The sequence below is a fragment of the Condylura cristata genome, unplaced genomic scaffold (assembly GCF_000260355.1).
Source record: "Condylura cristata isolate star-nosed mole 26May11 unplaced genomic scaffold, ConCri1.0 scaffold00022, whole genome shotgun sequence".
NCBI classification, from domain to species: Eukaryota; Metazoa; Chordata; class Mammalia; order Eulipotyphla; family Talpidae; genus Condylura; species Condylura cristata.
Genome location: NW_004567123.1, coordinates 19608935 through 19630739, shown reverse-complemented (window position 1 = coordinate 19630739; position 21805 = coordinate 19608935). Strand labels below are relative to the sequence as shown.

The 21805-nt window shown below is 54.9% G+C and overlaps 1 protein-coding gene across 1 annotated transcript; it reads left to right on the top strand.

The window, feature by feature from the left end:
- Nucleotides 1–1720: 1720 nt before the first annotated feature.
- On the top strand, nt 1721–16514 carry LOC101623656. The gene is made up of 15 exons (XM_012728100.1): nt 1721–1833; nt 2826–3033; nt 4052–4156; nt 5325–5456; nt 6253–6346; nt 6451–6514; nt 7488–7573; nt 8276–8458; nt 10409–10462; nt 11233–11382; nt 12344–12411; nt 12576–12654; nt 14460–14523; nt 16080–16159; nt 16473–16514. The coding sequence occupies exons 1-15, from the start codon at nt 1725–1727 to the stop codon at nt 16512–16514; spliced, it is 1518 nt and encodes a 505-aa protein (XP_012583554.1). The 5' UTR covers nt 1721–1724.
- The last annotated feature ends 5291 nt before the right edge of the window (nt 16515–21805 follow it).

Sequence of the window (21805 nt, the reverse complement as noted above, 5' to 3'; positions counted from 1 at the left end):
CCCTAGGGTCTGTTGGCCCAGGCCCTGAGTCTGTTCCTGGGGCCTCCTGGCTAAGCCCTATCAGTTTTGGCCAGCAGTTCATATCCACCCAGTGCTGAGGGGACCCCCACTTGCCCCCCATTCCAAAGAGCTCCTTTCCACACAAGCCCTGGCCAGGGGACTGGACTTCCTGCCCATGTGCCCACTCAGGCTACAGAGCTCAGGTTATAAACGCTGGGTCTTTCTGGGACGCTAGAGATAGTTCCAGAGAGGGCGAGATTCCAGACAACGCTGTTCTTCGCCAGGTAAGGACAAGGCGGCAAACACGGGCATGTCTCAGATGTTTCTTGAGCACCTGCCATCATGTGATGAAGTCATGCATAGGTTCTTAGCACCAGGCCGGCCTGGGTCCAAATCCAGGCTCTGGCACCATCTCCCTATATGACCTCGGCCAAGTCATTCCTCCTGAGTCCCAGTCTTGCCATCAGTACAGGGCCCGGCTCTCAATGGCCCCAGGCCGTTGTGGTGAGGACCAAAGGAAGTGATAAAGCTCATAAAGTGCTCAGCATGGTGCCTGCTAGCCACTAAAGGAAGACTCAAGTAGAGGCCAGGACCTGGTGTGGATAATTTAAGGCCCAAGATGCAGAAGGCAGGAACACGGCAATACCAAAGGTGGGAGGGGAGGAGAGACCTGACTTCAGGGAACCAACTAAGTAATCAGTGTTAGGGACTAAGTACTGGTTGGATGAATAGTGAATAAATTATCAGCTGGAAGCAAAATAGGAACAGCTAATGCTCTGAGTACTTTCCCCATGCGAGATTCATTCACCTGTGCAAACAAGAAAGCTTTCTTGTTCTATTATCTAATCCAATCACTGCTTCGAACTCCTCTGACTCCAGCAGCAATATGCTGGATGCTGCAGTGCCAGGACTTTCGAGCAACCCGAGTAGGCAAGCCAGCTCGAGGGCTCCTGTCCCTGCCAGGGGGCAGCCCTTACCCTCTGGTGGCTTTGGCGAGGGGTAGGGGTGACGCCTCAGAGGACCCCGCTTCGCTGGCACCTGCCCGGCACGTGTCTATAGCAGCTGGTCCCCGCCTTGCCTTGCGTCTCCCAGTGACACACCTGCCCCCCCAGAGAGCCCCGTGCCTGCAGACTGCGGGGTCCTCACTGTGCGTTTTTGGCCACCTGGGCCGGGCTTAGGTTCAGCTGGCAGGAACCAGGACTAACACGCTGGCGGACACACTGGAATCGCGCCCTCCTTGCTGGTAGAAAGCCAGGCTTTCATTCCGCCAGGCACCATGGGGCTTCCCCCCAAGCCCACAACCCCACCCTCCTCAAGATCCAGAACCTCTGCTGTTAAAAGGGAGTCCTGCGTCACTGCTTGACCTCTCACAATGTCGCCTGGCCACACGAAGTGCCTTGGGCCTTGAGTGTATTCCTCCAGCAACCCACGGTTGCCCTCTCTTATAAATGAGAATACTGAGGCGTGGAGAGGGCCAGTAACTTGCTCGTGACCAGTCAAAAGCGGCAGCATTTGGCCTTGAGCCCCGCTCACAGGGTGTGCACGGAAACGAAAGCCCAGCTGCAGGTGCTGCAAAAGGCAGGCTGTGGGGGGACCAGCAGAGCAGGGCAGGGGACACAGAGAGGCCAGCGGAGAGCCAGGGGCGCGAGGCAGTGGGTCCTGGTGAGGACATGGGGGAGGCCAGTGCGGCTCCCAGCTCTGCGTCCACAGGTCTGGCCAGGAAGATGCTGCTGTTCTGGGGACCACTGCTGTGCTGGGGGCTGCTGCCCCCGGCTCAAGGCGACGCCCAGCACCCCCTCTGCCTGCGGATCAGCATGCATCAGCTGAGGACAAGTAAAATTTAAGGGATGAGGGTGGGAGGGCGCAACTTAGGGAAGGGTGGGGCTGGGGTCGACGCCCCTTCTCTCCCCCAGGCTTTTCTTCTGGCCCTCTTTCACCAGCGTCAGAACCGGCCTTCTTCACCCTGACCTGCCCACCCTTCTCCAGGTCTAACGCTTGCTGTGGCTCCCCCGTGTCCTCAGGAGCAACTTTGACTTCCACACCCAGGCCGTCAAGATCATGCATCACCAGCCTCTGCCACTCCTGTTCTGACAATTCCCGCAAACTCCCAGCCACCTCCCTTTCCTGCACTGTTCCTCCGGCCTACAGTGCACTTCGCCTCCTTCCTAGCATCCTCTGAGGCACAGCTCCAGCGGTCCGCTGGGCATCCCTCCCAGTATCCCCGGGCTGAAGGAGGACCCTTCCTCTGGTCGCCTTCAACCCTGCAATAAAGTCTTATCCTAACATATCATACTTGTCCTATCTGCCTGTCTGTCTCTCCCTCCTGGCCACAAGCTCTTTGCTGCCCATCACCTCTGACCATTCACCACAGTCCAATCTCACTGAGCTTTCAGGTGTAAAAATTTATCAGACTCTTGAGCACCGCAGGGCCTTTGCACATGCTCTCTCCTGCCGCTCGCGCTCCTCCCAGACCTGGCGGCTTCCCTCATTCAGACCTCAGCTCCAGGCCCCCTCAGAGCTGCTCTCCTGACCACCCTGCCTGAGACAGAGCTTCACCCCAGCCACGCTCCAACTCAACCCCACTTACTGTCTTTGTAGCCCTTTCAAAACTTGCCTGTTTGCTAATCTCCTTGCTGGGCTGTTCTGCTCCCGAGAAGCAGGAACCACACTGCTCCCATTCCAGGGCCCAGGAAAGAGGAAGTGCTTAATGAGAACTCGCCATTAAATGACCGTCTAAACTGCTGAGTCCGGGCAGGTGCTAGTGGGTGTTTGTTGAGTGACTGAAGGAAGGTGAACTCCACACTGAGATGGGCCCATGTCCTCAGACATCTCAGACCTGCTTGCGGAACACCAGGTCCTGGAGCGCATGATCAAGGTTCCCCTGACCGGAGAGGGCACCGGCGTCCTGGACCACCTGCCCTACGTGAGCACAGGCCTCGCCAAGAAGAGCAGTGGGCTGGACCTGTCGCTAGTTGGGGACCTGCTCTCGGGCAGGAGCCTCCCCGTGCTGGGCAAGCTGCTCCAGGTGGGCGGGTGAGTTGGAGGTTGCCTTGGTGCTTGGCCTTCCCCTCCGGGCCCCAGGCATTTCCCTGAGTGTCCCCAGAGTCATCACCTACCAGTGAGCACCTGCAGGCGGGAGGCCTGGGTGTCCTTATTGGCTCTCTGCAGCCCGGAAAGCACTCAGCAAGAGCAACTTCATTGTTCTAAACTTTTCCAAGCCTCTTGCAACCTGCCCAGGAATAGAGCAGGGTCTGAGGCAGGGATTCCAGCCCTCCACCCTCCGCCAGCAGCTGACTACTGCACACTTGCGTGATGTGTTTACATTTTTTTCTAGTGAGTTGCCAATAGTTAAAAATCAGGGTGTTCTTAGTCAAAGCCTAGGTTTTCGGTTGTGTTCATTTGTAGGACTGCCATAAATACCACAGCCCGAGGGGCTAAGACAGCAGAAATCTATCATGCCACAGTTCCGGAGACTGGAAAGTTCAAGATCAAGGCGACAGCGGGATAGTTTCCTCCCAGGGGCTGCGAGCAAGAACTTTCTCCCACCTCTAGTAGTTTGCTGTGTATCCCGGATACATCACCAGCTTGAATCTACTAGAGGACCCCTAAAATTTTGGGGTCCTCTCAGTTTAGGGAGATGCTGCACTGAGGGGAGCAGAAGGCTCATGTCATCCCTCCCAGATGCCCAGCAGGGCCACTGACCCCTGAGTGGAAGACAGCGGGTAGCCATCATCCTGCTCCCTCGACTCCCTCGCCTCTCACCTCCTCACTTCTCTTCGGCAAGGTTTATATTTGAGGCCAGGCAGGGGAAAGCACAGCGATGGTGCCTCCACTGTCTTCTCCCTGGTTTTTAGAAGGTGACGCTGAGGCCCAGGGAAGAGTAGGGACTGGTTAGGTCTTCCAGGCTGGGCAGCAGGAGCAGGAGCCCAGGATTCTGGGGATCAGAGAAGGGGTCATCTCACAGCTGCCCCCTCGTGGGTCACCCCTTTCCAGCCACCCAGACACACACACTGCAGGACATGTCAACACCCCCATTCCTCCTCACCTGCAGGTTGATCATAGAAGATGCCAGAGGACCCGAGGTCACCCTGAAAGTCCTGAGTGACAGCCTGCTGCAGGTCACATTTCGGTGCAAGCTGTACCTCTCGCTCCGGGGGTGAGGACCGGGTATTTCCCCCTCGACTCCCTGGTGCCCGGCAGTCAGGCAGGGCCAGTAAATTCCCCTGCCCTCATGGAGGTCCCAATAGTCCTTTCCACATGGATGTATTTCAAAGTTACTATTACTGTTGGAGAAACGGAGACACACATGAGAGAGGGACCTGGTCAGGATTGCACAGTGTATCGGCAGCAGAGGCTGGGATGAAAACCTCTGGTCCTTTGATGGGACACGCAGCCTACCTGAGCTGGCATGTAGCCAGGATCGCCTGAGCGTCTGGCTCAAGGGTCTAGACTCCAATCCTAGCACCAAGGTGGTGTGAGCAAAGGCATCCATCCCCTGGGCCTCAGTTTCCCCGTGCATAAAATGTGTATAAAACCAAGCATCCAGATTGCTCATGGAACACGAATGATGATGCAGCGTGGGGCAGCAAACACAAAAACCGAGAGCTGTGGCGCGGTGATGCTTGCACCTATTGCTTTAGGAATAGGTCCACATCTGTTTTCCTTGCACATTGTGGTTTAGTCCAGCTTGCCATTTCTTTTTCAGAGATTTACTTATGTATGCATACAGAACTAGGGTGCAGGCCAGAGATAGGGGGTGAGAAGATTCAGCAGAGACAGAGTGGGGAGCAGAACAGGCTGAGTGACTGAAATACACTGCTGAGGGGAGCAGCGTGTGGGTCAGGAGAGGTCTGCCACGCTCCCTGGCCGGGGATCAAACTCGTGCTGCAGTGGCTGCAGTAGCTTCATGGTGCTGCACCTTAATCCATTGTACCACCGGGAGGGCCCCCAGCTTCCCTTCTTAATAGAGCTGTGAGCACAAAGATGTTTCTTTGATAGATTCCTGGGCGGCACAAATAGCTATTTCTCTGCTATACAAACACATTTCATTGCCCTTGTAAATGCAACTTGACCTTGGTCTAAGGGGACATGAAGCAAACTAGAGAGCAAGAGGCCCATCTCAAGGTCACTGGAAGCTCCAGGTGACTGTCACCTGTGAGGTCACCAGCCTGGTGTTGTCAGGTCTTCCAGGCTCCATCTTTTCAGTGAGCACTCCTAGTTTTTTCCTGTGAGCTCTGCAGACAACAGCAGACCACCTGTCTGTGACTTCTAGCCATGAACTTGGACTGTGGCCTAGAGCCTACTCAGACACGCTACCCTTACAGGATCCTGAGGCTCAAGGTCCTCAAGAATATCCGTGCTGGGGTTCGGGTGGAACAGATGGGGAGCGAGCCCCAGGTGGCCCTGGAGGAGTGCCAGACGCCACCAGGATACCTGAGCATCACAGTCCTGGAGAAGTGAGTACTTGCCCGCTCCCACTTCCGCGGGCCGCACCAGTGCCAGGCCTCCCTGCACTGGTCCTACTGTTCAGCAGCTCCCTGAGACTTAAGGCTGAGGCTGCCTCTCCCCAGCCCATTGCCTGAAGTGACCACGGGGTTTGGGACAGGGTTGTCTCCAAGGCCACAGGCCATACATACCCATCAGCAGCTCCTGCTTCCCATTGAAAATTTAAAGTGTGCATCCACCCGGGTTCAAATCTCAGCGAGGACACTTGCTAATACTGGGCCCTGGCCAACCTGGATGACTTCTAGAAACACACAGTTCTTTAGTCACAGGGCCCAGCCAGCATGAGGTGGTTGTGGGAAGAGATAACCCCTTGTGCCCACATAAGATGGCTACTATCTGTGCTGTTTATATTTATCCAGCCTACTACCTCCTCCAGGAAGTCTTCCATGACTACTACTGCCAGATGATCTCTTTCTCCCCTTGAAAATCCCAGAGACCTTTTTCAGAGAGAGAAATGAAGAGCCCATGGCAGAGAAAGAGAATCAGGAAGAAATAAAGAGGAGGAGAAAGTCAGGGGAAAAGGAAATAAGAAGGCACAGGGTAGGGCGTGGAAACAGAAGAGGAAAGGGGAGGGGTTGGGAGCAGGAGAGGAAGAAGCAGCAGCCAGAATGCAAGAGCCTCTGGAGTTTCCAAGTTGCACAGGCTTGCTAGGGGCTCCCTTCGCCCTGGCCTGATTCCCTTGCCTCTGGCCGCCACCTCCCCTTCCAGCATGGTCTCTCAGCCCACCCTGCTCTCCCCCACCCTTAGGACGGACACCCTTCCTGCCTACCTGGGGAACAGCGTTCTGCAGTTGGTGACAGACTTCCTGGATGGAGTACTGCCCTTCCTCCTACAGAAGATGGTTGGTTGTTCATCCTCCCTTGCCCTTGGGGGAGGGATGTGACCCCAAGGGAGAGCCCCCCACCTCTCCCTGAACCCAGTGAGGACTCACTGTCTTTCCTCCAGGTGTGCCCCCCGGTCTCGACCTTACTCACCTTGCTGCTGGGAGACCTATTGCATATCCCGCTGTGTACGCTGCTCCTGCTGAGCTCGGGTCTTGTCTGTCCCCTCCTGCGTGTCAGTGACGGCGTCAGACTCTTGGGAATATGACAGGGAACACACCAGACAAAAACCCTGAGCACGGGCAGTCAGTCTCCTTTCCAGTAGGGAAGAAAGAAAAGGTCTAGTGAGACTGTTATAGGGCACCTCAATTCAGAGAGAGGCACCCCTGAAGCCCCAAAACCTGCCTGCTCTATGTGGGTTCTGCCATCCGCCGCAGCAAGACAAAACATATAAAGCTTTAATGAAAAGTGACTTTAATACAGTGAATATACAATATGGAACACAAAGAATATAACTTCTGGCCGGGACCCATGGAAAAGGGTCAGAAATGGCCAGACAAATCTGGGAGGAAAAGAGCAAAATCAAAATCAATATAAACACTGCCATGGTCACCTCCCTACTGGTATCTCACCCACATCTGCCCCAACCAGTCCAGGGTCAGGAAACAAGCCCGGTTTCTTCATCACATGTTTGCTGCTCCATGTGGCCTCCTTAGGTCTCCTTCTCCATCTGTCTTCCTTCTCTCTTCTTCTCTCTCCTTTTTCTCTGCTCAGTTCCACCCTCCTTCTGGGTGGGGCAGGGAACCTGGAACTTCCCTTCTCCTAGGGACCACCCAGTTACAAGACCTTGAAAAGTCTTGGGGGCCCCCTCTCCAAAAGTCTCTGTCAATCTGTAAAATGAGATTAACCATAGGCCCACGGAATAGAACGATGGCGATGACACCTAGATTAAAATTTATGTTTCTAATTGATATATGCACATATATGTAAAATCAGGCACAGTTCATTGTTACCTGCAGCTCACCCAGCCCAGCCCGCAGGCAGCCTAGCAGCGCAGAGGGAGAAGGAAGCCCCGCCCGGCAAACCCTCCCCCCCCAGCCCCCAACGCTTGCAGCCATCGTCCAGGGGAGGCTGGGACGCAGCTGCATTTCCACATTGCAGCCCCGACCATCTCGGGCCAAGAAGGCTTCCAGTACTATGTGACCACCACGAGGTTCACAGAGGAGGCGGTGGTGATGGAAGGCCAGGTGAGCCAGCCCCTGCGCCAGGACGCTGGAAGAGCGCCCCCTTGGGGGCCCCAGACACAGCCGGAAATGATATGGGAAAGGGGAGGGAGGAGAAGGGTAAGTGAGGGAGGTGAGAAGAGGGAAGGGAGAGGAGAGCGGTGAAGGAGGGAGAAGGGGGAGACACAGCATGAGCCCTCAGCCCTGGGTGTCCGGCCCACAACCCTAGGGAGCAAGAGAGGCCCCAGGGAGGCGAATAGTGAGCAAGGATCAGAGTCCAGAAAAGGGTCAGTGGGGAGGCTCAGGACACGGGCCATGCGTAGCTCCCCAGCTGGAAGCGACCCCTTGAATGGGGAGACTGAGATCCCATCTGCTCAACTCCTGGCCACGGCTCCTCCCCCCATCCTCACGGAATGATGGAGGCGGGAAGATGGGGAGGATTGCGGGCAGGAAGGAAGCACTGTAGAGGAAGACAAAGGCAGAGAAGGGAAAGGAGTCAGATGAGGGAGGAGGGAGGAGTTGCTTCCCCTTCCTGGGTTTCGGCAGCCTCATAGGTCCAGTGGTGACAGGGGACCCTCTTGTGGAGGGTGGGGAGCCCCAGGGAAAGCGCGGGTAAATGTTCAGCCAGCGCCTGGCACTGCGTGAGTGTAACCAGTAGTTACACTCTGTAACTGGCCGGGAGGGCGGCTGTTCCACTGAATCTCTCCTTCCTTGACTTCTCTAAAGCTCGTGACCCCCTGTGGCCCCGGCCAGAGAGCCCCAGTGCCTGACCACCTGGACTCCAGGTCCCTCCCCACATTGGCCCAGGGCAGCATGGCAGACCTGGCCTTTCGGCCGGAAACCTACAATGGCATCCTGTCCTGCCTCCACAAGAGCAAGGAGATCCATGTGGATCCCCAGGACTCCATGGTGAGTGCTTGGCAGGAGCCTGGGGTGCAGTTTTACTGCTCTTTTTTTCCACACACACACACACACACACAAGCCAAGGCCCAGATAGAAGAGATGCATTCTTGGGTGGACCTAGGTGAGCCACCTCTCCTCCCGAGCCCTCCCCTGCAGGACTCCTATTGAACCTTCAGGATCCAACACAAAAGGCCCATTCTGTGTCCTTGAACACGTAGGCCTTTTTGTGCTCTTCTCTTCGTAACACTGATCCAGTCCTCTATGCTGCAAATGCTTTATGAAGGCCAGCCATGGGCCAGCCCTGCACACAGAGTCCCTGTCAGACTAGTGCTGGAATTGAAACTGAACGAGAACAGTCAGATGAATAAAATGCTTTATCTTATTTAGAATAAGCAGAGCAACTGATCAGTGAGTGACTGGTAGGGGTGAAGGGGCCACCCTGAAAGCTATAGTCACCAAAGTCACCTCTGAGGATCTGGCCTGGGTGACAAGGAGGCTCACACACAGAGGCCTGTGAGGAGAGCAGGTCCCAGGGCTGATGAGGTGCCGTGCAGCATCTCATCACCCCGAAGGCGTGGTCTCAGGATCCTGCATGACCTGGCCTCCTCCAGCCCCATCTCCTTACCCACAACCCTGCAGCCCCTCAGACTGAGCTGGCGCCCACCTCAGGGCCTTTGCACATGCTGTTCTGTCTGAAACCCTCTTCCCTCCACTGTTGGTACAAACGTCAGCCCCACTTTGACACTGCCTAACTTTCTAAAGCTCTCAGCCTCTCTCTTCTTTCTCTCATCTCTCTTTCCCTCCCTTCCTCTCTGCCCCTTCTCTCTGTCCTTTTCCTATCAAAACACTGATCATGCTGTGTATAGGTGTGTGAGCAAAGTTACATATGTAAAGTTATATAAATATGCATTCACACATGTATACTTGTATGGGTTATCTGCCTGTCTCCAATACCCATACACACATGTATACTTCTGTGGGTCATCAAAATGTGTGTGTTTACTGCCTGCCTCAGTTGGACAGCAGGGACGATGAACTGTACACCATGTGGGGGGTAAACAGCACGTGCACAGTAAAACATGAACTCTTAAGGTCTAGATATGGAAGAGAACTAATGTTCTTGCTCTGTTTTCTATAAGAGGAAACAGGTTCAGATAGGGAAAGTGACTTGTTCAAGATTACCCAGCAGGTGGGAGTAAGACCAGAGTGAGGCCTCCTGCTCACCCTGCTCTCTAGATCCCAAACAGGTGTGTAGATCTGAAGCAGTTATGTAATTCCATTATCTACAGAAACTTTAACACCGGTGGGCAAGGCTGTATGCACAAGGTGCCCTGTGAGCTTGTCTTGTTAGGTGTCGATCATCAAAGATCAACAAACCAGGTCAGTATATGTTCCTATGGTGCAGAAGACACTGCAGCTGTTATAAAGGAGGTAGAATTCCCATCTACTCAGGCTCCTATGAATGTAGAAAAACAACTGTTCAGATACACCCCCAAAATGTCAGCTGTGGCTACCCCTGAGGATTTAGGGGAAAAACAGATTTGTTGGGTAGACTTTTACTTTTTACTTTATGCATTTTTTTGTGTGTGTTCTCTATGGCTTATGATTTTTTAAAAATCAATGGCACATTGATAGGTAGGCAGCAATACGATAAAGCAAGCCTAGGAAAACGGCAGGATGTAGGTGATGGAGGGCAAATGTGCCCTAGGGAATTATTCCAATGGCTACACGCATGGAAGCTTCACAATAAAACGCTGTAGGAAAATCATTGAAAGCTTGAAAAGTGAACCTTTCCAGATGAATCATCACGAAGAAGCAGGCGAATGGGTGTGCAGGTGTTGTGTCCAGTAAGGGGCAGTTACCTCTGGCGGAACTCCAGTGGCCCCTCCCCCCGAACCTGCTCCGAGTAGCCCCGCTGGGTTCTTCAGGTGAGCACATGCTTTGCCCTCCTTCCAGGCTGCTGCCCTCATTCAGCTGCTGGCACAGAGAGAGCTGGAGTCCAGCGCCAAGGTGGGTGTTGCCAGCTTCTCTTTCAGCACCCTAGCTAGGATCTCAGGGAAGAGTCTAGAAGAGGGCAAGGGGAACACACAGGACAGTTTCCATTGGCCAGTGTTTCTTATTGTGGACACCACAAATCTCCGAGCCGGCTTCAGGGTTAGGATTAAAGGCAGTGCTTCAACACACAGGGGTGCGTGGCGGCTAACATCAGTGACCTGTGTGTGGTCCTTCTGGCTATCAGTGTAACACTTGCAACCCAGCTTTAATCCGTGAACACCCTAGGTCCACCCAGCTAAATTCACTTACTCAAGCTCACATGACTTAGCAAGAGGCAGAACCAGGATCTGAACCCCTTCCTGGACCCCAGGTCAAAATCCATGCTCGCTGTTCTCCCTGCAAAGAGCACAGCCTGAGGACGGTCACCTCAATAGCTAACAAGGATAGTGTTCTGCTCTAAGCACTCACATAGAGTAACTCACGGAATCCTCACAACACCTTCATGGACAGACATGACTATTAGCTCCATATTATAAGTCCGAAAATTGAGTCACCGTAGGATTAAGAAACTTGTCCCAGGCCCCACAGCTTGCAAGTAGTAGAGCCTGGACCCTGGCTCCAAAAATCTATGTTCATGTCTGTTCTACATGCCAAGAAGGAGGAGGACATAACTCAGGGAGGTGAGCGGCCTTCCCAAGGTCCTCAGACAGCCTGTTCCCTCGCTGCAAGGTGGCGCTAAGTCACGCCATCTCTTGTCCCCCTGCACCTTTCCTGCTTTCATTCAGGCTTCTAATCAGTCCAGAGGACACGTGGAACTGACCATCTGCACCCCAGATGCTCCCACAATCCACCCTGAGGGTGACGCAGCCAAAGTCATCCAGGAGGGCTTCTTGGTGCTGTCAGGGTCCAGCCACACCCTTGTCTCCATCCCGTGGGTAAGAGCTCCGAGGGCCATGTCCCTCCAGTGCCCTGTGGCCGGAGAGTAGGAGGGCAGCTGCAAACCTCCCTGCCGGGTCCTCCTAGGGTCCAGTCAACCCACACCTGAATAGCCGTGACTGTTGTTAAAGCATTAACATGTTTGAGCCCCTGCTCCCCTCAGCCCCGCGGCCAGTGCTCCCCAAGGGCCTCCTCAGCAGCTGCAGGGCTTTGCCTCTGAGCCCTCAGCACAGGGCCCTTGCAGGCCGGTCATTACATCTATCAACTCTCTCCCCTGGGCATGACTGTGTCCAGAAGCCTTGTCCACAAAAACACTAATACGAAACAGAGTTCCTGTTTGCATTAGATGGGTCTCTATTCCCCAAACGAGAGTGACCTGAACTATTAAAGGTGGACCCTGGCAGGAATTCTGGGACTACAGCCCGCCATCCTAAGCTCCTTTGGAATGGTTCCCATTCCACAGCTTGAAACTGGGGAAGCACTCAGATAAAGGGGCAGGGGGGCCCCACCACACATGGTGAGCTCAGAAGCAGATCCTGGGGTCTTAGTCGATCCTTGGCCAAGAATCCAGTCATCTCTTGCTGATGGTCAGAGCACTCTGCTTTCCATGGAGAGCATGCGAGTTATGGCGGCCCAGCGGCAGCCCCTCACGGGAGCACATTAGATGGGTCTCTATTCCCCAAATGAGAGCGACCTCTGTGCTTCCTGCATCAGAGCCCTACACCCGCCACTCAGCCGTGCCCCCTCCTCCTACCCAGTCCTGGCCTCCCCGGTCCTGCAGCAGCACCAGCACCCACCTGTGCTCTCGCCCGTGGTGGCACCCACAGTCACGGTCTGAACATTCACACGTGCTGGGTGCTCAGACCAGGTGAGGGGTGCAGCCCTGGCCAGGCTGTCTAAGGGTGGGGGCCAAGGAGGTGCTCCGGCTGGATTTCCTGTTCCGATTTCAATTCCTCACAGACACTCCTTTCCAAAGCGAAGTTTATCTCAAGAAATCACAAGTTAACACTCCAGTTCACTCCATACAGGTAACTGGCTTTGGGTTTCGGCTATTCAGAAAAAGTAAGATAAGAGAGAGGATGCGATGGGGAGGGAGAGTGTGGTTAAGTCTTCTGTGCCAGCTGTCGCCTGAAACAGGGGAGGGGAGAAAGGAGGAGGAGGTAGTGTCCCGACTTGCTGCACCCCCAAGCAGCTGCCACAACCTGAAAGTCTTCTTCTTCTCTAGTAGCACCAAGATCACCCTCGGTGCCTACCCTGGAGTCGCAAAGCAAGTGAGTCTCTGTCCTCCTTCTCTCTCGTGCCCTGGAGTCCCCACACCCACCAGCATGGCAGCAGCCCCCACGAATTAAACGTCCTGTTCCATTGTTTCATGCATAACAAATATTTATTGAGCACCTACTATGTACCCAGACTTGGGGTAGGTGATGGATGCGTCCGTGAGCAAGCCAAAGATCCCTGCTCTCAGGAGTGCACACTTTAGCAGTGCCAGGTCAGGTAATACTCAACAATCAGCTAGCTAAGTTATACAGCAGGCAGCCAGGTGACAAAGCTGTGGGGAAGTGGGCGGACGGGGGTCCGGGGCACCTCAGGGAAGGCCTTCCTGAGGAGGAGAGCATGTGAGCGATTGGAGGGCGGGGGGGAGCTGAAGTGGAGTGTGGGGAAGAGACCCAAAGACCCCAGCAAGGTGGAGAATGCCCAGAAATTTCCCAGAACAGCAGGGGAGCAGGGCGCTGGCACAGAGCGGGTAAAGGGAGGTCAGAGTGTGGGCAGGCCCGATGAGCAGGGCATCTTAGGGGGGACTGGACTTTGCCCGATGCCATGGGAGCAGGAGTTGCAGAGCGGAGGGGCAGAGGCAGAGATGTGGGCGAGCAGGCTGGCAAAGAGGCGGAGGTCGATGAGACTTGGAGGAGATGGAGACAGAGGGGAGGGGACCTAGGGGGCAAGGATGGCGCGGGACAGTCTCAAAGTCATGCTGATGGCTTTCCTGCTGGAGGGACAAGGACAGGGTGAGAAAGGCAGCCAGGGTGGGCTTCCCACCTGTGCGGGGTTTCTGCTGTGTGTGGCTGGCAGGGGCCTCTCTGGGGCATCAGTCCCTCTGCCGATGTGCTCCGTAGAGTGAAGTACAAGCTGGTCCCCCAGAGGCTGTTCTTGCTCCTGCAGTCCACTGCGCTGCGCCCTCCCCCCCCCCCACACACACAGTCTAAGGAGAACCCACTGAGCGCTCCCCTCCCCCCACCCTGGCCAGTCCCTCCAGCCTTCACTCCCACAAGACTGTGCGCCTTGCCTGCCCCAGGGAGGAAAGGCTGAGAGGTGAAAACACAACAAAACAAAAGGGCTAAACCCACGGAGATTACAACTGAGGTGGGAAATGGACAAAATGATGTAAAAATAAACTATTATATTATTTTTTTTTAACAAAAGGGGGGGGGCTAAATAAAAACAGGCACCAGGAAACACTTCAAAATAGGACCACCCTGTCAGGTCAGACCTGGCACTGGCTTTCCTGGCCTCGAACCCCAGAGATGAGCGGGATCCTAACGATGATCCGTCCAGGTCAGAGCTTTCGTCTACGACGTGTCGTCAGACCAGGGCCGCAGCGCATGCATGGTTGCACAGGTTGCGCACTGTTCAAAGACAAATGGCCGAAAATGTGCTGCCTTGGGGAAAGGTGACCTGAAGTTTTCCCCAGTCTGCCCAAATGGGGCGAGCCTGACAAAGACCCTTTGAGCCACCCTGGTCACAAGAGACTTGCTACGTCTTGAGATAACTTTTGCCCCCTTCTCAGGCCGTTCTCAGGATCTGAGAGCAACTCCCAGGACTGAACCAAAAATCAGGTGCCTGCAAAGCGCTGGCCCGGCCAGTGAACGGTCATTGCAACCTGAGGCGAGGGTGACGCTTCTTCAGGCCCCTCAACACTTTCCGTCCTTTAACAAGTGTCCCTGCACATTGGCGCCCACGCCCTTTCCAAGGGGAGCCCCCAGGACTACCCCTGCTCTACTATGGGCACCTGAACATTGGGGTCCCCCCATCCTCATGGACACAAGTGACCTTCCTGTCCCTTTTTCATCTGCTGCAGGACGCACGGCTAGAGGCCCTTGTCTCAGAGCTTCTGCAGGGCAAGTTTTGTCCTCATTACAATGGTGAGCACATGTGCTTCTCTGCCCACACAGCAGGAGCTGGCTGCTGCCTTGTCCCCCGGGGTGGGTTAAGAATTAGCCACAGGCAAGGCAGAAGGAGGCAGGGTGGAGACTGAAGTCTGGGGTGGGTATGGTGAATGAGGCTTTGGGGGTGGGGGGCCACTGCAGTCCTGTCCTCCCCACGGGCAGCAAGTGACAGGCAGCAAGTGGCAAGAGGAACTCGAAAGAGGGGCTGGAGCCTGGAAGGCTTCTGCTGAGGGGGAGGAAAGTGAGAGTAGGCGGGGCCTCACAGAGAGTGGGGCCCCACAGTTCAGGGCCCCAAAGCCGGCCCCACAGAGCTGCCACCCCAAGGGGCATTTAGCTACAGGCCCTGTCTAACTGGGCCTCTCCCACTCAGCTCAATCAAATGTTGTCAGGGCAGTTATTGTTTATCTTTGAGAGATGTCAGAAAGTTGAATTTCTTTGAGGTATTTCCCCGTAACCCCAAGCATGAGCGATAAATGCAAATGTATCCAAACCACCGCTGTCTTAGTTTGGGCTCCCGGGAAGCAGAAGCTAAAATAAAGGAGTATAGTCATTTTTTGGAAGGGGGTCCCAGAGGCAAAAGGAGTGGGGACCCCACTCTGGGGACCCCATCAAGGTCCTCAGCTCCACAGAACTCACTGGATCCCCTGCCTTGCTCCTGGCCTGACCCCAGGAGGTGCTAGTCAACGCTGGAGTTCTCACCTACTAGGAACAAGAGTCAAAGCCACTGGAGAAGCCCAGGAAAGCTGCCTGGAAGCAGCGAACTGGCAAGGGAGAGATTCATAAACGCCTGCTCAGTGTACAGGACAGGGCAGGAGGGCCCAGGCTGGGCCCTCAAACCTCAGAGACTCCATTTGCCAAAACTTGATGGGCCACACTTACTGCATTGAAACTCAACTTGCAAAATGACCAGTACTCCAAGTTGACTACATTTATCAGTTTACCAAACACTTGCATTAAGACTCTTTTTCTTATATTTGATCAATGAGTATATTTCTTCTTCCGCATATTTAATGACTGTTTCCTTATGACTAAAATCAAATTGCTGCTGTGCTAAGATAAATTTTGCAGCTTGTATCCACTTCCTTCTAATCCTCCCCCGAGAAGTTTTCTGGCTCTGCAAATATTTTAGTGTTTTTAAGCACAGATAGTACTTTCAGAAGAACAAAATTACAAAGATAAAGTTCATTAGTAGATTCATAAGAAGCCTTCAGCAAGCCGAAAACTCAAAATGCTGCCCAGAGGACTGTCTTCAAAAAAATGTGTACATACTTACTGAATATCTGTTAGATGGCCTTTTCATTGATGTAGAATAGACAGGTAGCGCCCTGGCTTTCTGGAGTGGCCTGATGGGGGATGAGATGGTGCCCCCTGAGGAAGGAATGGGAAGCAGAGGCCACAGCCAGTCCCTTCTCTGTTCTGGGCAGTGGAACAGCCGCGGGTCAGGGTCATTTGGCCTGGTCCCAAGCTGCTCCCAGCCCGCACCACAGACACTAGTGCCTGAAGGGCTCTGAGCTCCCAGACCCCTCTTGCAGAGGTACTCAAAGAACAAGACCTTCCACTGCCTAAGATCAAGGGCATCTCCTTCAAGAGGGCTCAAGTGGAGCTCTCCAAGGTAAGTGGGGGTGGGGCGGGGGGGGGAAGCATCCTCGAAAGGTTCGAGGACACTTGCCCAGGGCCAGAGGCAACTGGGATTCATCTGATGTCAAAGGCTGACCCTTAGCCACCCACCACCCTAAAACCCAAGCATCCAAGCCTAGAACAGGGCTATTGCCTGTAGCACCTGCTATCTGTGAACCCCGAGAGGGTGGAAGCCAGGGCAGCTCCCACTCAGGCTGAACTCCAGAGGGGCAAGAAGTGGCCACAGGAAAAACAAGCAGTGGCACCAGGGAAATTGGCGGCCTCCTTCGCCCTCTCCCTTCCCTCAGTGGGATGAGCCCAAGAAGAGGCTGTTGGGAGTTGGTGGGTGAGGTGGCTTTGGAGATGCCCTTGATTGCTTTATTTCCTCCTTTGAAAGATTCCCATAGTTAAATCACGAGCATTGGAAGGGAACCCCCCCCCCACACACACACACACACACAAAGAGGAGAAAGAATCAAACAAATTCCCTATTTATACCTATGTCTCCTCGCTTCTATCCACAGGAGTCCATGTTGCTGACGGTGCCAGAGGAATAGCTGTGTCTTCCCAAGACAGCCCCTGCCCTCAGCAACAAGCCCACCCATGCTTAAGAACCCACCAGTGGCCACCGACATCAGCCACTGAAAACCCAGCCCAAATAAAGATGATTGTTGATGGAAGGGAGTCTGGCTCCAATTAGCTAAGGGGCTCCGGGAGGTGGCAGAGGAGTTTAAAATGTTTAAGGGAGGATCCCTGAAACGCTTGCTTTCCTGTGCACCCTCTGAGAAGAATTCTAAGTGGGGAACTACCTTCTCAGGAGGCTCCTCGAAATGCAGAAAGGGCCGGAGCTCTAAAAGCCGAGGTTCCAATGGGACGGGGCAGAGGAAGAACAGGGAAAATCTGTGCACACACAAAAAGGAGAAAGAAGATGGCAGAAAAGAGGAGCCCAGGAGCCCAGAGATATTTGGGAGGCCCTCAGTGCAGAGGAAAGGAGGTAAGGAAGCAGCCAGACCTCCCAGCCGGGAGCTGGGTCCAGCTGGGTGGTCCTGAGGCAGCCCCACCGGGAGCTCCCCTGGTCCCGGAAGGGGGGCCACAGTGGTGACTTTCAGGAGCTGAGGTCAGTGCTAACAGGACCAGAACCAGGGGCTGCCCTTCCCACACGCCCCAGACCCATGTGACCCAGGGAGCGCAGGACAGTAAGCAGAGGAGGGCTGCACACCTCTGGGCTTCAACTCAAAAATGTGAATCGCTCCCTGGTTGTCGAGGGTTGGAGATGGCAAAGAAAGGAGGTGTTTCTCCCCACAATGCTCCACAAGTTTGGCACTCGCCAAACTCACAGCAAGTCAGACCAGGCCCCCTCAACGGCAGATGAGGACAAACTTTGGATTCTGAAGAGGCCCTACAACAGGCAGGATAGAGGCTCATAGAGTCTGTCTTGGAGGGACAAGAGTGGGTACTGCGTAGCCCTGGCAGCCCCTGGAGGGGTTGTCCAGGAGACCCTTCTGGTGGCCAGTTCTCCATGCAGCCAGAGTCATGGAAGAGCCTTCGTGGGCCAGCTGTGGGGTCACTATCTCCCAGCGGAGTGTGGGGGGCTAAGTGAAGCATGCCATGGGTTCTTTACTGTTGACCCATTTTACAAAGCCATGCCTTTGAGGAAAAGAGTGCCAACAGGCAGCTCCAGAGAGGCTGTGGACTGTGGGACGGGGCCACGCTGGCTTTGCAACAAGCCGGCTGGAGCTTGGGGTACATGCCACGTGCCGATGTTAAGGTGGACGCTGGACACGGGTTCCCAGAGGAGACTCAGTCCTTACCCCAGCCCTGATTTCCCACCTGTGTGTGAGCACTGTGCATGGCACAAGGTAGACACAGCATGTCTCTCTTAACCATAGGGACAGGTTCTGAGAAATGCTATGTTAGGTGAACTTGTCATTGAGAACCAGAGCACCTGTACACCAAAACACCTAGGTGTCTGGCCCACCCACACCCAGGCTGCCGGGTCTGGCCCACTGCACCCCTGGGCCGGCTGGCAGAGACTATGTGGATGGTCACACACATGCCCATCACTGCCTAAGTGTCACGTAGCGACACGTGACACTACTGAACACAGAAAGGCTCAACAGAGACATCCAGGGGGCCGTGAGGAAAGTCGGGCAACCTTGGCTTGCCTCTCGCAGGAGTAACACGGACAGGAGAAACCTCTCCCACCAGCCGAGGAAGCCCTTCTCGGACTTTAACAGGACGGGTCACGTGTCTGCTCACATCTGCGATCCCATCAACTCAGGAAAACACCCAGTGAGCCTGACACACTGTACCGTCCACTCTCTTTCCAGGGGAGTCCACAAAAGAGTCAACCCTGTGCCTGTCCAAAAGGATGCTCCATGTAGCCAGTGGAAGGCAAAGAGCAGAAGACACGCAGGGAGAGCAGAAAAACAAAGTGCCTCAGCCACCCTCTCTGAAAAAGCATGGATTCCTCCTTTTGGCAAGATGGACTCAGCTCTGCTTACACCAGAGACCACAGCCCCGCGCTGGACAGAGACACTGGTGGGGACATCAGGTAGAAGAAGCTGATACTGCAACGTCTTCAAGCAAATACTGGGCCCTGTGAGACCCCAGAACGCACTGCCAGGAATGTTTATGCACGCGACATTTGTAGTGGAAAAAGCCAAGGAAATTCTATGCTCCAACTGAAAATAAAGCTTAAACGAGATGCTAAAAATGTGTCTTATGTCTTCATTTGATAAGAAATCTGTAAAGTATCCCTTCATTTTTTTTTTTTTACCATTTGCATGTAGTGTTGTTTATTTTGGTATTTATTTTTAAAAGCTGTATTTATTTGTACATAAGAACTGGGGTACAGGCCAGAGGCTCAGGGGCAATGACAGGATTCATCAGAGACAGAGTGGGGAGCAGAACAGGCCAACTAATGAAGCACACTGCTGAGGGGAGCAGCGGGTGGGTCAGGAGAGGTCTGCTGCACCATGTGGATCACCTCTGGGGAGGGGTATCCCTTCATTTTTAAGAAGACATCTTACTTTAAAAAAATCCTGGTTTTCGTCTTGCAAACAAGGTGTAAATAGGGAATGTCTATCGAAATTGTATAAAAATTGACACAGTGATACAGGAAACACAGAATAACTGTCACAATAATAAATAGAGGAGGAAGAAGAGGGGAAAGAGAAAAAGACAAAAAAAGAAAAAGGAGGAATGGTAGTAATGGGAGGGGAAATAAAAGAGAGGAAAGGAAACTTAAGGAATAATCACTTACGGGGTGCACAGTGATACCACAAGTAAACAGTGACCCGGTATAACTAACATGTCCCTGAGAGAAGTGTGATTATCCTGATTACACTACGCGGGTGAGGAAAACAAGCTCAGGTGACGTCCCCAGTGACGCCCCAGGGGCTTGTGCATCAGGATCCTGGACCAGACCCGACCGGAGGCTACGGCCAGGGATTCAGCCTTCTGCTAGGACACTGATTCTTCACCTCGATATCACATTCCACGGGACATTTCAAGACAGATACGACCCTGACAAGTGAAATTAATGCAGGGTTTACAGCCACAAGAGTGTCCAGGGACACAGGCTGCCCACGGGAGACCAGATGAGCTCCTCTTACTGGCAAATCTGAGCGGACACACCGAGAACGGGGTGAGGGCTGAGGGCGGCATGACGGCCGAGGTCCTGGAGACGAAACGCAGCCGAGAACACACACAGAGAAGCCACATGAGCCCTGGGGGTGTGCGCCGCTGAAGAACACTGATGAAAGGTCACATCCAGGTGGCTGTCCACAGAGCCCCCTGCTCAGCGGGTCTATTGCGACACCCTCCCACGAGGCCATTAAGGGCTGGCACCAGCCCAGGCTCCGACGTGGCTAATCCACGACCAGCCTGAACAGCCTTCAAAGGGCCTAATGGTCCGGAGTCAGCAGGTCCCATCGCCCAGGGCTTGGGAACAAGCAAGCCTTTGTGTCCAGGCCATAGCAGGCCCCGGAGAAAGAGCTTCAGGGCAGCCAGGATGAGCTCAGGTCAATGAGCGGCCCCCTATGGGGCAGGAGAGGGAGCCGGGAGCCCAGCCAAGAGGCGCATCAGCGGTGCATCCCGGATGTGTCTGCCCGCCCCCTGGGCTGGGATCACTCCTGGGGACCAGAGAACCATTGCAGCGCCCAAGAACAGGCCCACCCCCACCCAGGCGACACCCACTTTGCCAACAGGGGGCTCCACTTCCATCCAAGACAAATAAGACCAGCACAGTTGGGTTTTGTCATCTACTGATGACCATGTGTGAAACCCGAGGTCCTGGCTCTGGGGAAAGGTCACTGTCGCCGCCCCACGCCTGACCTTTCACTAATGCCCACGAGGGCCACAGGGACAGGATCCCCGGTCAGGTGCACACGAGACCTGCCTTGGGCTGAGGGCCCTGCGGCCATGCCCCTGAGCCTGCAGGAGGAAGGGACCGACCGCCCCAGCTGCTGAGGGGCCCAGGGCAGCCACAGCCAGCCCCTCTCCCATCACCTCCACACCCCTCTGCTGCATCTGGCTCCTGGGAACACCCCACACGGCACAGTCACAATGGGGAACACGCCCCAAGCCCAGTGGTGGGAACCTCACGGACTCAGCCTTCTCTAAAACAGGGGGACGCTGGGCCCTGAGAATAATCCTCCCCAAGTGGGTCCTGATCAAATCATGGGCAAAGGACCCAGGACGACATTTTTCTAGGGGAGACATTCGGCAGTTCTATAGCACAAGAAAATTGTAATCACCTGTGACTGGGGAACCACAAATGACAACCAGGAGGGGACACCCTGTCACTGGGGAGAAAGGCCTCTCGGGAAAGAGTGGTCACACCAACCTGGAGGGGACGTGGGAAGGGGTCTCAGCCGCCCTCGGGGGAGGCTGCGTGGTGCATACTCTCTGGAAGTGGTAAAAACCTAAGAAATATGCACGGAAATGCCCGAAGACCCAGCCACAGCTCTGCTGGGAGTTTACCCGCGCATCTGACCCTCATCCTGAGCCCTCACTCCGCGTTCACAGCAGCCTGCACCACGGCCAGGTCGGGCTGCGACCTCAGCGCGGGTAGAGACGGGGTCAGGAGCGGTGGGCACGTCCTGCACGGAACACGCTCAGCTGCGAACTGAGGCGCAGGAGAGCCGCTAGGGACGCTGGTGGTCTTGAGTGAGGAGAAGTCGGAAAAGTGGCGCACGGAAAGGCAGCGGTGGGAACATGAGGGACAGAAAGACACATACCGGCAGGCACCGCCAGCAGCTGGCAGCTAAGCAGAAAATGCACTTTTCCGGGCAGGATGGGACGTGGGGGCCGCGGGGAGAGGGCACGGCCTGGGGTGAGCAGGAGGCCAGGGGGCGCATGGGAACGTGCGGAGGGAGGGATCGGAGCGCTCGGGCATACTGACGTGACACCGCGGCCAAGTCCAGCGCACAGGAAAACAAGGCGGGACCGAGCCCGGCCGGCCCTCAGCATGGGTCTCAGAGCCACAAGTGTCACAGCCGTCGGCGGGGGCTGATCTTGGAAGCCGGCCGGGCCACGTGTCCCTTATCTGCACACTTGGCTCGTGTCCGCCACGACTGACGACGTTTCCCAACGACCCGGGTCTATAAAAACGGGGTGCGGCGTCGCCCTGACAGTC